General features: G+C 50.5%; 3 protein-coding genes across 4 annotated transcripts in view; 2 read left to right on the top strand and 1 right to left on the bottom strand.

The window, feature by feature from the left end:
• The window catches only part of DOLK (dolichol kinase), a 113,388-nt gene that overhangs the window by 46,779 nt on the left and 52,482 nt on the right, over window positions 1–14,127 (bottom strand). The window lies entirely within an intron of this gene.
• Window positions 527–10,320, top strand: TBC1D13 (TBC1 domain family member 13). 2 transcript variants are annotated; one of them, XR_013776569.1, is made up of 13 exons: window positions 527–682; window positions 850–923; window positions 1,132–1,172; window positions 1,588–1,649; window positions 1,913–2,012; window positions 3,083–3,165; window positions 3,317–3,476; window positions 4,246–4,453; window positions 4,920–5,083; window positions 6,543–6,703; window positions 6,846–6,903; window positions 7,628–10,043; window positions 10,124–10,320. XR_013776569.1 is itself a non-coding variant. In XM_079324004.1 (12 exons), exons 1-12 carry the CDS (start codon window positions 660–662, stop codon window positions 7,691–7,693), a joined length of 1,200 nt encoding a protein of 399 aa, XP_079180130.1. In that variant the 5' UTR covers window positions 527–659; the 3' UTR covers window positions 7,694–10,320. The 2 variants fall into 2 exon arrangements, 1 of the variants encoding a protein (XP_079180130.1); XM_079324004.1 differs by having other exon boundaries at window positions 7,628–10,320.
• On the top strand, window positions 11,511–14,037 carry ENDOG (endonuclease G). The gene is made up of 3 exons (XM_079324010.1): window positions 11,511–12,147; window positions 12,606–12,715; window positions 13,346–14,037. Exons 1-3 carry the CDS (start codon window positions 11,653–11,655, stop codon window positions 13,626–13,628), a joined length of 888 nt encoding a protein of 295 aa, XP_079180136.1. The 5' UTR covers window positions 11,511–11,652; the 3' UTR covers window positions 13,629–14,037.

Here is a 14,127-nt window from a genome sequence, read left to right as displayed (position 1 = left end):
CGGAGGCACTGACGTCACTGCGCGGGGCAGGGCCTGCCCGGGACGGGTCGGCGCGGCCGAACCTATCCCTCGCTCAGGGGCCGCGGCTGCCGCCGCCGCAGAGCCGGGGTCCCACCGCGCCCCCTCACTACGGGCGGCCATTCCCGCGAGCCCCGCTCACTGTTGCCATTGGCATGCGCCGGCGCGCGCCCGGGACAGCGGGATTCTCCTCAGTGCTTGGGGGACCGCCTGCTCCAACCCACGGAGTCTCTCCTGGCGCTCAGTGCCTGAGGGGGGCCCCACGCCGTGTCCCGCAGGCCGGGGGCGCGGGGAGCCGGGACGGGGCAGGGATCGGGCCCGTGGGGCACCGGGAGCAAGGGGCGGGGCTTACCGGACAAGGGCGGGGCTTAGCGAGCATTCACTGTAACGGGGCGGGGCATAGCGCGAGGGGCTGGGGCGGGGCTTTTGCCACGGAGTGGGCGGGGCCAAACGCACCGGACAGGCGTCCTGGAGCGGGCGGGGGCGGGGCTTAGCGCAGGGAAGGCTCCGCGCGAAGCGGCGGGATCGCCACGCCCTCGGGGGCGGGGCCGGGGCGGGGCCCGTCCCGCATCCCCCTCCTCGGGCAGCGTTTCCAGCCGGAGCGTTTATGCGGCGCGCGGGGAAGGGGCGCCGGGGCCGCCATGTCGCGGCTGCACCAGAGCAGGTCTGTGCAGGGTCTGTGCAGGGACGGGCGGCTTCCCCCTCCCCACCCTGCCCGGGCTGCGCTGCGCGGGGTGGGGACTCTCAAGAACCGGCGGCTCTGAGGGGTTGGGGGCTCTGGGGAGGGTCTCTGGTTGCTTGTACCGGCCCTGATGGCTTCGCTCCCCTCAGGATCGCGGACTTCCAGGAGGTGCTCGGCGAGCCCACGGTGGCTCTGACCAAGCTCCGCGAGCTGTGCTTCAGCGGTGAGTGCGGCGGGAGCGGCCGCGGGCTGGGGAGGGGCTCCGGGCTGTCCCCGTGGGACACACTGTGGGTAACCCCAGCAGCGTCCCTGGGGAAGCTTCGTGCCCCTCGGGCAGGAAAAGTGTTGCCAGGCCTGTTTGTGAGGTGACATCAGCAACCCGCGGTGAGAGATGGGCTAACGTGGTTATTTCTCTGCCTGCTGTTCCACAGGAATTCCCTTTGATGGTGGGCTGCGCTGCCTGTGCTGGAAGGTGCGTTTTGCTTCGGGTGCTTTTCTTTCTTGCCAGCGATGCTTTGGGTTGATTAAGTACACGTAGCACTTTTTTTGGCGGTTAAAGTTGTAAACAAACAAATAATAAATCCAGAGCTTAAAAGCCACTAGAAGTCAGCAGTAATTTGTGAAGATCAGCACTTTGCATGTGAACAACTTCAATTTTAAGCTAGCAGTGCATTTCGGTCAGCTATTGATCAATCCTACAAATAGTTCTGGGTGGAAAGCCAGTCCCTGAAATATTCCTGACTGTTGCTTGGCGAAGTACTCTGCTTTCTGGAGAGAACTCCCAGTGTTTTCCAAGAGCCAGTTCGAGCCACTGTGTTTTAATTGCTCATCTTGCAGGTGTAGCAGCTCATGGGATACTAACTCCTGTTTGTCTGATTCCTGTGCAGATACTCCTCAACTACCTCCCTTTAGAGAAAGCCTTATGGAGCTCTTTGCTGAAGAAACAGAGGTGAGAATATTGGTACTTGTCCCTTTATTTCCAAAGAGATCTTCAGAGAAGGAGAATAGTTGTTAAATAATTAAGTACTTTCATAAAACAAATTGTTCTTGTGTGTGATGTGCTGTTCTCCCAGCTGCCTGCTGGACTGACCCCTTCATTTACACTGAAGAGAAAATCAGATCTCTTCTGGCTGAGCAGGGTGTTTGAACTCTGTCTGTGTGCTCACCTTGCCCTTATCTTCCTGATTGCAAATTCCTCTTTTCTTCCTTAAGGGATCTGTATTCCCAGTTCCTAAAAGAAATGATTATCCAGCCTGGGATTGCCAAGGCCAACCTGGGTGTTTCACGGGAAGATGTGACCTTAGAAGATCATGTAAGTGTTGTTAAGCCTTTGTGCTGCAGAAAATTCCTTGGGGCTTTTTCTGGTCCCCTGGGCTGCTCCTGGATCTGTTTCCTGTTCTGCCCTGCCAGAGGGAGGGATGGTTCCCAGGTGACAGCCTGGCACTTTTGTCATGGCAGCCTTGAGTGTGAATTGTTAGCACAGCACCAGTAGCTCTGTAGAGAGCTGTTTCCAGCTGTGCTTTTCCCTCCTCCTGCCCTTTGGGGATGCCTGCCTAGGCTGTAGGTCTCCTAGGGAAGGGGAGAGGCACACAAGAGGATCCTGGGGCCATGAGATGCACCCCTGGGAAGATGGCCCATGAGTTGATTCAGAACAGATAATAAAAGGGAAGCAGGAGAGTCAGGCTGGACCGTGGTGTGGAAGGCAGGAGAGTTGATTAGTTCTAGTAAAGCTGCTGGGCTGTTGTTTTTTTTAACAGACTATTTCCTGCATGCCTTGGCTGTCTCTTTCTCTGAAAGTGCTGTTAGGAGTGTGTGTGTGGGAGGAGTGAGTGAAGTAACTGATCAGAAGAGACTGTAAAATGATACAGCTGCTCCCATGACCGTTCTGAGCGTTCACTCCCCTGCAGTCACCTGCCCCACTGTGATCTCTGGAGCCTTGGTGGTGTAAAACTGGTGTGTCTGTAAAACCATACAGGCAGGTCACAGTGATCTTTGAATCCCTTGGAATGTAGGTTGGTTTTTTTCTTGGTTAGTTGTTAACTTTGTGTGGATGTTGGTGTGGGGAGAAGAACCACAACATCAAAGTACTGGGTGGGTGGATAACTTACCCCAAGTCCAAATATCATCTCCATGGAACAGATTTGGAGCTGCAATCAGGAATCTGGTTAACAGAGGGGGAAAAAAAACAAAACTAATTTGGGAACAAACTCTTGAAGAGGTGAGTGAAAAGGGATTGAAAATGTGAGAGAAAAAACGACCCTGATGTGCTCAGATGGTGCTGATGGCAAAGTGACAGCAGAAATGTTAAATCACTGTATGTTTGTTGAGGATTTTGATATGTGTGAAACACACTTGTTCTGTTTCTGTTGTTTCTCTCTTTAGCCCCTCAATCCAAACCCAGACAGTCGATGGAACACTTACTTCAAGGATAATGAAGTGCTCCTCCAGATAGACAAAGATGTAAGGTGTGTGAGATACAACCACTCAGATTTCTGAACCCGAGAGGTTCGGTCAACAAATTGCACTTTGAAAACAAAGTTGAATATTAAACCGAGCCTCCCATTCAACATGGGGCACTTCCTTCTTGTCCCTGATTTCCTTCTGTGTCCATCCTAGGAGGCTGTACCCCGACATGGCGTTTTTCCAGCGCCCCACGGATTATCCCTGCCTGCTGATCCTGGACCCCCAGAACGAGTTTGAGACGCTGCGCAGGCGGGTGGAGCAGACCACGCTCAAGTCGCAGACGGTGGCTCGGAACCGCAGTGGGGTGACAAACGTGAGCTCTGGGCTGGGGCTGTCCTTGTCACAGGGCAAGGTCATGGATTGGGAAGGGGGATTCTTGGGCTGTTCACTGTTTCTCTTTCTGCTTGTGCAGTGGAATTAAGGAAACACCTCAGCAGATACTGAGCATTCTGGGGTTGGACATTGTAGAACCAATTGGAGTGCCTGACAGACTGTAGGGAATTATTAGGTGTATTTAATTTTAAGGATTGTTTTTACCTGACTTCTGGTAGAATTTGGAGTCGCAAGTTATTTTATGCCTGATATGTGCCTTCCTTTATGGCAACAAAACACTGAAGGCTTAATTTACTATGAATTTATTACAAATGTCCATAGTCCTCCTGAACTGGATCTCAGATCTGGAATTAGGAGAAGAGCTGAGTATCTGTTAAAATGTGTAGTCTCTTTCCCCTTCCATGAGTGCTACAGCACACTTGCTGTTGGGGAAGGTGGCTTCTCCCACAACCATCAATACCCTTCCCTCATACTGCTAACAAAGAAGTGGAACTGCTGTGGTTTTTACTGTGTGGGGGAACTATGATTCAGGGGGAACTGTGTATTGCTGCAGCACAGACTTTGTTCTTTAGGGACCAGCCAGCACCAGGACTTCTCTGCCTGTGTGCTCCCAGAGTTGCTTGTCTTGATTTGTGTAGTATAAACAGTCCACATCTCTTGGGGGGCCTATATGTGTTAAAAGCCAAGCTTGGCTCAGGTGCTGGAGGATCTGTGCCAGTTGGTTATCCTGATTCAGCCTTGTTTTCCAGGTGAGCTCCCCTCTGAAAAGCACCCCCAGCTCTCTGAGTGAGTACGAAGTTCTGCCCAACGGCTGCGAAGCTCACTGGGAGGTGGTGGAGAGGATCCTGTTCATCTATGCCAAGCTCAACCCTGGCATAGCCTATGTCCAGGGCATGAATGAAATCGTGGGGCCTCTTTACTACACCTTTGCTACAGACCCTAACAGTGAGTGGAAAGGTGAGGAAGCCTTTTGACTGCTCAGCAGTGAGGATTTTTGAGCAATTTTTGTTTGCTAAACTCAGAATGCCCTTAGAAGCTTTTGTTTCCTTGTACTATATATAGATGGTGAGGGAAAAAATGGAAAGGGAGGACTTATGTTGCTTCTGCTTCACAGGAGCTCTGAGGGTGTGTGCTGGTAGCAGATTATGTTCTTGGGCATAGATAATTGCTTTGTGACCTCATGTCATGAAGACCTTGTTTTGGGCACAGGGTTAGTATCTGCAGTGGCTCTAGATATTTCTAGTTAAAAAAAAAAAAAAAAAAAAAAAAGTTGTCTAACCTTGACCCAGACCAAGCAAGCCAAGATATGGTGGGATCTACTCCTTAAATCTAATACAGAAACATATTATGGAGCAAAGACAGCCCTGTACCTCTCTCAGTGAGGCTTCCTCTATTCTTCCATGTTCTTATTTTCTTTCCCCAGAACATGCTGAAGCAGATACTTTTTTCTGCTTTACCAATCTAATGTCCGAAATTCGGGACAACTTCATTAAGAGCCTGGATGATTCTCAGTGTGGAATTACCTACAAAATGGAGAAGGTGTACTCCACCCTGAAGGAAAAAGATGTGGAGCTGTATTTGAAACTGGTGAGGAGCCAGGTGTTTCTCTGGGTTTTGGGTGGGATGCAAGAAGTGGCTTAACAGTGCATGTGAATGTCAGTTCTGTTAAACTGTGTTGAGTAGAGCAGAGTGTATGAAGGGCTTTGCCTGTGTGGCAGAGACTCTTATCTGTGAGCTGAAATGCCTTTCCTTGGAGTGAGGCTTCCTCCCCTGCCTGCCTCTGAAAGCAAACTGTGCTTGTTGCATAGCTGCCAGCTGGGAGTCTGAAAGGACTTGGCCATGATCCTTGGTCACTTGCATAGCTGGAGATGGAGTCTTTATTCTGTTGTAGAGATCAGTCAAAACATGGGTTTTGCTGTCCAGCTTTTCAGCATTCCAGGTTACAGAAATTGTTTCTGCTTTTAAGAGTGAAACACAAAACACCCCCCACACTGCACACACACACTTCTATTGCCACTGGCTGCCCTGACAGCACTGACTTAAACTCCATGGAGCACATTCCAAGGGAGAAGTGAAATCTGGCAAAATTCTACTGTTCTCCTTTATCCACAGGTTTCCAAATGCATTAGGTTTGTGTGAGTTTTGTAGAACATGTAGAAGGCAGCTTTCATTGCAAACATCTGCAGTCTTACAGTCAATTTGGTGTGAAACTCCAAGGAGACTTTGGAAGGGAAAGCTATTCTTGTTACTGCAACCTTGACCATATTACACTGAGATCTTTTTCTGTCTAGAAAAGTCAGGGTATGTTTGTTTTATGATCCAGAAGATGGTTTGTCAGCACAGTGAAACAGTCCACAGTGTTGGCTGGTAGCTGATTCAGTGGGGAGAAAAACTGCTTAATGTTTGGCTGGCAGGAAATGGTCTTGGCCATGCAGCAGCTGGTCCTTTAGAATATCAGCAGAATCCTGAACTTGTTTGACCTTGATTAAACTTAGGCTACCTTGCATTTAGCATCAGAAAACAGGAAGGCTTCAGGGTAAAGGTGCTTACAGCATGTTTTACTGACCGTCAGTGTGAACTCTGTTCCATCTTTGTTTCTCTTTGTGAATAGTAAACCTTTTGATAAATACAAGGGTTCTGGAAAGGAGAGGAAATCCTGACAAACAGTGCCTGTGCTAGTGGGGGAGAACTGCAGCTTTGCAGATAAAATGCTGTTGAAATGGGAACTTTAAAATGACTTGGCAGGTTTAACGGAACATAAATAGTGTCTTGAGGGAGAAGAGCTTCCTTTACTCCATGTTGTGGACAGAGGAGCATTTTCTGACTTGGCTGTAGGTGTGGAGTGTGGCTGCACTGAAATCTCTCAGTCAAGGTTGAATGGGAGAGTCTCCAAAGGATGCAGAGGTTTTCCTGCTGCTGCAGGAAGAGCTGGGAGCTCCGAGCAGTGTTGGGGAGGAGACGGGGATGGAAACATGGGGCGATCTCTTGCCTGTAGGGGGCTGGCCAGGAGCACGTACTCATTGTTTGCCTGGTGCCTGTCTGACAGCAAGAACAGAACATCAAACCCCAGTTCTTTGCCTTCCGCTGGCTGACGTTGCTCTTGTCCCAAGAGTTCCTGCTGCCAGATGTCATCCGCATCTGGGACTCCCTGTTTGCTGACGACAAGCGCTTCGATTTCCTGCTGCTCGTCTGCTGTGCCATGCTGACGTAAGTACACACACAGCCTTCCTCTTCCACAGACCCAGGAGTCTTCTCTAGGCATGTGTTAGGGCATCTGGGGAAGAGGTTATAGGTTTGAAAGTTTCTTTGTGAAGAGTGAGAAGTAGCTGGAATAATTTCTGTCTTTTAGACTCATCCGGGATCAGTTGCTGGAAGGAGACTTCACTCTGAACATGAGGCTGCTACAGGTAGGAATCAAATAGAGTGGGTGCAGAGAGCAATTAGAAAAGTCTTAAAATAGTTCTGTGAGAGAGGATGACAGTATGTGAGAGGGTGGGAGGGTATGCCTGGTTCAAGACAAGTGCCACGTTCGTGATGTCTGCATGCAGGAAAATCTGCAGGGATCTTAACAACATTCTGATTACTGCAACTGGGAGTCTTTAGCACATGCACCCTTTCTGTCCTACAGAGAAATTGTCATAGATTGGAGGTTTAATGTTCCCTTGGTTTGCAAAAAAAATTTGAATAATTTCAAGCAAAGATGTGAAACCTTATGTAACAGTGCTAAATTTTTTGGCCAGAGGATTTTAGATCTGTGAGAGCCTTAGGTTGGAAATGCCTGCCCTGCACAGTTGGATATCTCACATTCTGCCAGTTCCTGCTTTGGGCTGTGCAAGATACTGGCTTTGATAAGGTTCTTTGGCATGAGAAAAGGGCCCTATAGCAGGGCAGGTTACTGTGCCCTTGGAGGACAAAGTGAAAAAAAAACCAAAACAATAAACCTTCTGGAAGGGTATTGAGGTTTGATCAGTTACAAAACAGGAAACTGTAGCTGTTACAGGAGTAACTGAACATGGCAGTGTGTTATAACAGGCCAAGAACTTTGTTATCAAGGTTTGCCTCACTTAAACGAAACAATCTGTATCAAGAATGCTGGGAAGTCACTGAAATCCCTTTGTTTCTTTGCCATAGGATTATCCTATCTCTGATGTTCATCTGATTTTGAAGAAAGCAAAGGAACTTCAAGATTCCAAGTAGTCCATGGGCCTAACAAAAGGTGTCAGAGAACTGTGTGGCAGTGGGTCCTGGAAGATGGCCCCTTGCAGTGTGGTGCACTAAAGCTCCTACTGGTCACTGCAAGACTTCAGGTTTTGTTAGGGCTACTGGCCACCTTGAAGACTTCCTTCTACTCTATTTATTAGGTCAAGAACTGATTACTTCCCCATCTACTTGGGTCCTGCACTCCAGATTTTTTCACATCTCAAATGCCTCTTTGCTGCCAAAAGCAGTTCTTTGTATCTTTTTTTAATGATTCTGAGTTTGGGGAGAAAGAAACCTTCTGTCTGCATATCCCTGAAGGGATGGACTCCTGTATCATGGAAGTAACACATGGAGTAACTTCTGATGGGGAAAGGACAGATTTAAGTCCAGTGAATTTTGGTGGGTGAGGATAGAAGGATCTTCCTCCTGTGAATAGAATGTATTCCAGTGAAGTCACACATTCTGCCATTTAAGTAGATTCTGGATTCTCCTCCCTCGTGTCTGCACTTGGCCATCCCTGAGGCGTGTGAAGAAGAAGATTGTGTCACTTTCTGGTGAAGGTCACCTGGCAGTTTGCACTCCTTTGACTGGGAAAGAGATTTGGGAAGCTGAGGTAGGAGGACATGGTGACAGCTGGTGGCTTTGTGCACTCAAACTGCCTGAATCCAGACCTGCCTTACAACGAGGTCTCCTTGAAAGCAGGACTGTGGTGGTTTTAGTCCCCCAGTGAAGTGCAGTTCCAAGTCAAGCCTTACTACACACAGCCTTAGAGCAGGATGGTTGCTGCAGGGAGGCCTCATGCTGCTCTGACTGGAGCATATCCAGCTACAATCAGGATCCTGAAACACAAGAAATGGACACCTAATCATGTGCAATGAAGACAGATATGTTTAGGGGCTTATACAGGCACAGAACTGGAGTCTTCTGCCTCAGTGACTTAAATAATACTATTTGCATTAAGGTCTGGTCACAGTAACCTTGCTATTGTCTCACAGTACTTCTTGCCAGGAAGAGACAGTTGTGATCTGCACTAAGAGTCCTTCTCCAGCACAATCCAGCAGGCATACACACATCTGTCAGGAGCTCCCTGCTGGGGCTGATGCACTGTTCTGTCCTGGTCCTGTTGGAGTCACAGTCCTGTGTTGGACACTTGTTCCTCCTGAGAGGGAAACTGCTGCACTTCAGACATGGTTGAGTGGGCTCAGGTGAGCAGGGACTGAGACAAACCACAGGGAGAACTGCTGACCTGCCACAGTCGAGCTGAGCAGAAACCCTGATCCTCAGAGAGAGGAACTGCCAGCACCCAGGTGCTTGTGTGGTGCAGAAGCTCTTGAGTGAACACTAATCCAACATGCTTTTTCCCTTTCTGTGCTGTGCTGGCTCACCTCTGCTGTTGGACACTGCAGTTTTTGGTATTTATGGGTGTTGATTTGTTAAAGGTCAGTCAGTCTTTGTAAGACTTGCTTAAGCTGCTGCTGGCCTAGACTTGCCCTAGCAGGAGGGATGCTGGCAGCCTTCAGCTTTTTTTACTGGTGTTATTTCCTTCACTGAAGGCCTTCACAGGCTGCTGTAATTCTCACCAAGGTGCAGGACAGGTTGGTGCATGAACCATGTTCTTATTGGCAATCCCAAGCAATCTCTGCCTCTTGAGAAGATGCTCGAGTACCACTTGTGCAGCCAAGTGTTGCTGCTGTGTTGCAAGAGCAATTTAAGGTTTAAAGCAATCTCTAATTAATACCTGTGGCAACAGTATCCCTCTCTGCTGCAATCTTTTCTTGAGGGTATAATTTTCCTCCAAGAAAAATGAAACAGGTAGAGCAGAACAGCAGTGTGATGAAGCATCCTGGCTGCTCCAGCCCCTGGATGGATGTTCTTTGAGCTGTTGCAGGTGGTTTTATGTCACAGCTCTTGGCTACCTGCATTGGGGAGGCTGTTGGCCAGAGCTCCTGTGGTCAAAGAGCCACTTGGGAGATTCTCTACAAATGTAGAACCAGAGGGTCCCACTCTCAGGCAGAATTGTACCTGCTTCAAACACTTCTGCCTCAGCACTGCTGTAAATACTGCTGTAGCTTTCCCATTCCATGCACAAACTCTGCTCTCATCTCCCTGAATACCTGTGCTGGGCTGTTCATTCTGGGTTCCCCTGGCACATGCAGGGTTTCCTTATGCTGGAATTTCTCACTGACAGCAGGACCATCCATAAGTGTTCCTGCTCTGAGCAGCTGGAAGTCTCCTTAAAGCAACCTGAGGAGGCAGCAGGCAAATCAGGATGAAAGCATTACTTGGAGATGAACTACTGATGTTTTCATTAGCTTTGGGCCCTGAGGGTGACCATCCCTCCTGGCAGGTGGCAGTACAGGTGTTGTGCTGTCTTCTCCCTTCCCAGGTGTCCAAGGGCTCATGTCACCTTGCTTCAGGGGGTGACAGTGAATGCTTGTGAAAGGAGTTTGCAGTGGTTTACAGGGATGTGATGAGAGATTTGGCTGCTGGAATGGATCTCTGGGGTGAATTCTGTAGCCTTATCCAAACTATGGCTGCCAAACCTATTGAGTTCTTTGGGGAGATCTTGCAACAACTTTGAAACATCCAGATAGGCTGTTCCATACATAAAAAGCTGGTTTATATTCCTGTTTATTTCCTTCCTGTGTGGTAGAACTTCTGTCCTGCTGTTGAAAGGAGTGGTACTTTTCATTGTCTTGGGACATCTATTTCTCTATTCCAAGACTTTCTCCTTTCTTTAAGAGCAAAACCAGATTTTCTGAGGGGACAAAAGAAAGTCTTGACCTTTTACCAGCTTTTGAACCTCATGTTTCCCTTGGCTTCATTCCTCAAACGTTTTGGTGATTTATTTTTGTTGTTCTTGAAGTGAGATGATACTTAACTGGTGTTTCCTTGCTCGTGTGGCCAAGTAACACCTGCTCCAGCCTTGAGATGTTCCTGCTTCTGGTTTCTTACAATCCTGACCTGCTGAAAGAGCTGATCTTTGGGGTGGGAGGTGTTAATCTGGGGTGCCTTGAGGACCCATTATTTCACAGGGACTTGAACAGAGGATGTTTAAATAGCTCTTACCATGTGTTCCTCACAGGTAGGGCTACTGCCAGACAGGGGAAAGGGAAATCACCTTCAGCTGGGAGGGAAAACAGGGCACAGCTGGATGTGGGATGAGCCTTCCCTGGGAAGGAGAGGTCTGCTCTACCTGAGCCTCGTTGGATTTAAGCCTTTTAGACCTTTGTGGCTTTGCAAATGAGGTGGAGCAAGTTGCTCATGGTGGTCACTCAGGAGACTGATTTGAGTTTGAATTTTGTGACCTGACCTAGGATTACTCACACTTTGGCATTGAGCAGAATGAAAGCCAGAAGTTGTTTTGGGGGAGTCTGGGTGTTTGGGAATCAGAGGCTGTTTTTCCTTAAGGAATGTCAGTGACTTTGTTTTAGCTGTTTGGACCAGTCTTGTAAAACGCCCTTTCCCCAAAGAAAGGAACAGATAACACTTCCTTTCCCCCACTTGGTTTGAGAAGAACTGCCAGAAAAGGGTTTAGTGAACATTTCATCACTTTAAACCTCCTTATTTTATGCTTCTTTTTTTCTAACACTTTTTTTATAACGTTTCCTTTAACTAAACGGCTGTCTGTGCAAACCTCGGCTGTTGGTGTGAGTCGGGGTTGGGGCTGCTGCGGGTTCCCCTGCGGTGTGAGAGCAGCACAGGGAGCCCTGGCCGGCCAGCCTGGCTCCGCTCCAGGGGCGCTTTGCGCTCCCGGGTCACACCTGGCGCAGGTGGCACCTGCGCGGCGGGAGCGCGCATTGCCCCGCTCCGCGTCCTTGTGCCCCGTGTCCCGAGGCGCGCTCCCGGCTCTGTGCGCGCTCCCCTTAAAGCGGCGATGCCGCCGCAGCAGCGCGGCCCCCCGGGGCCGAGCCGCGGCCCGTTTAAGGGCGGGCCGGGCGCGCGGCGGAGCGGCCATGCTGCGGGCCCGGTGGGTGCTGCCGCTGGCGGTGGGCGCGGGGCTGGGCGCGGCCCTCGCCCGCCGGGAGCGCCGCGAGCACCGGCACGATGCGGCCGAGGGGCTGCTGGCCCGCCTGCCCGTGCTGCCCGCCGTGGCAGCCGCCAGCCTGCCCGCGCCGCCGGGCTCGGGGCGCACCGAGCTCAGCAAGTACGGGCTGCCCGGGCTGGCGCAGCTGCGGAGCCGCGAGTCCTACGTGCTGTGCTACGACCCGCGGAGCCGCAGCGCGCTCTGGGTCATCGAGCAGCTCAACCGCGACACGCTCAGCGGCGCTTCCGACCGCGCCGCCTGCGACTTCCAGGAGGACGACTCGGTGCACGAGTATCACCGCGCCACCAACGCCGACTACCGCGGCAGCGGCTTCGACCGCGGGCACCTGGCGGCCGCCGCCAACCACCGGTGGAGCCAGAAGGCCATGAGGGACACGTTCTACCTGAGCAACATCGCCCCGCAGGTACGGCCCGAGGCGGCGGGGGAAACGGAGCTGCCGCCGTCAAGGGCGGACGCGGCTCCTGCGGGAATTGCCCCGGGAGCGTCGCTGTGTCTGCAGAGAGGGACCGATGGCACTCGGAGGTGCTGGATTTCCTGCTGAGTTTGCAGCAGGGATCCTGCAAATGAACCTGCCTGTGTGTCCCTCTCAAGCCATGAACGACAGACCCCGTTCAGTGTGGCTCCTATCAGGAGCAGAATTAAACAGGTAGACGAACACTTGCAAAAAAACTGTGGCCTTGGGCAATGGGTTCTGTCCTTGGTGTGCAAACCAGGCTGTCAGAGCTCCCAGAGCAGAGGTGATAGTGGATATCTCATATGGAACATGCCTGGGGCTCTTGAGATGCATTACAGAAAAGGCAGGTGCTGTTACTCTGACAGTGAGGAAATACCCCAGCAACTGACTATTGGTTGTGTTTCTAGAATCCTCATTTAAACCAAAATGCCTGGAATAACCTTGAGAAGTACTGCAGAAGCTTGGCAAAAAACAACAGGAATGTCTACGTCTGCACAGGACCCCTGTTCCTGCCCAGGTAAATGCGAGGGCTGAGCTGCACTGGCACCCAAAAGGTGTATTGTGCTGGCAAAGGAACACAGGCTGAGGGACCTGACAGGAGGGACTCAGGGCCCTCTCAGTAGGTAAGACCAGCTGTGCACAGAGGTTCTGTGGAAAGGTACCTTCTGAGGATTAGTTTATGTATTTCCCATCTAGATTATTTCAAAAGTCAAGTGGGATTCCTGAGCTGCAGTATAACCAGCTGGTTTTTGCTTGCAGTCTTTAACAATTTAGTCGATTAGCTGATTACCAGATTAGACTGCAGACCCCATCCCTGCAGAATAAAGCTTTCAGGTTCAATGTCAGGGACTACTTCTCCACTTAAGGACACAACTTAATTTCAAAGATCTCCATGTAGCACCAAAGAGCAGGTGCCTCATGTTGAGATCTCTTCAGCAGCAGGAAATAGCTTGCAAAGTCTGTTAAAGAGAGCCAGCAGGGAGGGGATGTGGGAGCAGCCCCAATGCACAGCTCACCCTCACCATGTCACGTAGCCTCAGCCCCAGCCATGTTTTACAGCCCTGCTGCCTGCTGTGGGTGGTGGAGGGCTGAGGGGGTGAAATGACATCAAACTAGGAGATAACCTGGGCTGTTGCCGTTGGTGCAGGATGGAGGCCGATGGGAAGATGTATGTGAAGTACCAGGTGATTGGGAAGAACAATGTGGCTGTCCCCACCCATTTCTTCAAAGTGCTCATCTTGGAAAAGGAGAGTGGGGAGATTGAGCTGCGCTCCTACGTGATGCCCAACAGCCCTGTGGATGATAAAATCCCCCTGGAACGGTTCCTGGTTCCCATTGAGAGCATTGAACGAGCCTCAGGGCTCCTCTTTGTCCCAAACATCCTCAGGAGAACAAGTAACTTGAAAGCCATCACAGCTGGAAAGCACTGAGCCCTGACTAGAAGAAAACCAGGTAACCCTTGGCAAGGGACTGCCAGTCACCTGCAGAATTACAGTTCCTTGTGCAGTTGCAAATGTGGGAATTCAAACCTGTGCTTCTCTCTACCCTTCCCCTTGTGTCTAACTGAAACACAGACACACAGCAGGGCTCCAGAGTGGCCCTGCAGGAGGCTCAGGGCCTGACACTGTAGTAGCTCTCTGAAATTTGTCCCTAATCCTCTGCTGCCTTGGAGTTGTGAGGCTCATTCAAGCACGAAGGGAAGTCACAAACTGTTGCTGTTTAGCAGGGAAGGAGCGGAGTAAGAGAGGAAAGGAGAAGTTCCTGCCTTCCTCTCGCTAAAGAACTGTACAATTGTTTTCTTTCAGAAGATGGTTTTAGCAGTAAAGCTTTGAACACCCATGGTATTGGTTGTTTCTTATCTGCTCTCACCAAAGCTCTGAAGATCTCAGCAGGAGGGGAGGATGGAGCCAACTTTTCCAGCTGCTTTCC

The sequence above is a fragment of the Erithacus rubecula genome (genome assembly GCF_903797595.1).
Source record: "Erithacus rubecula genome assembly, chromosome: 21".
NCBI classification, from domain to species: Eukaryota; Metazoa; Chordata; class Aves; order Passeriformes; family Muscicapidae; genus Erithacus; species Erithacus rubecula.
The sequence above is the reverse complement of the archived record's forward strand: the minus strand, read 5'-3'. Positions and strand labels throughout refer to the sequence as shown.

Bases quoted from the DNA above. Each gene is read 5' to 3' on its own strand.
- ENDOG (XM_079324010.1), top strand. From the start codon at position 11,653: ATGCTGCGGGCCCGGTGGGTGCTGCCGCTGGCGGTGGGCGCGGGGCTG. The intron at 12,148-12,605 runs GTACGGCCCGAG...TTGTGTTTCTAG, and splicing joins TGAGCAACATCGCCCCGCAG to AATCCTCATTTAAACCAAAA. The intron at 12,716-13,345 runs GTAAATGCGAGG...CCGTTGGTGCAG, and splicing joins GGACCCCTGTTCCTGCCCAG to GATGGAGGCCGATGGGAAGA.
- TBC1D13 (XM_079324004.1), top strand. From the start codon at position 660: ATGTCGCGGCTGCACCAGAGCAG. The intron at 3,166-3,316 runs GTGTGTGAGATA...TGTCCATCCTAG, and splicing joins CAGATAGACAAAGATGTAAG to GAGGCTGTACCCCGACATGG. The intron at 6,904-7,627 runs GTAGGAATCAAA...TCTTTGCCATAG, and splicing joins TGAACATGAGGCTGCTACAG to GATTATCCTATCTCTGATGT.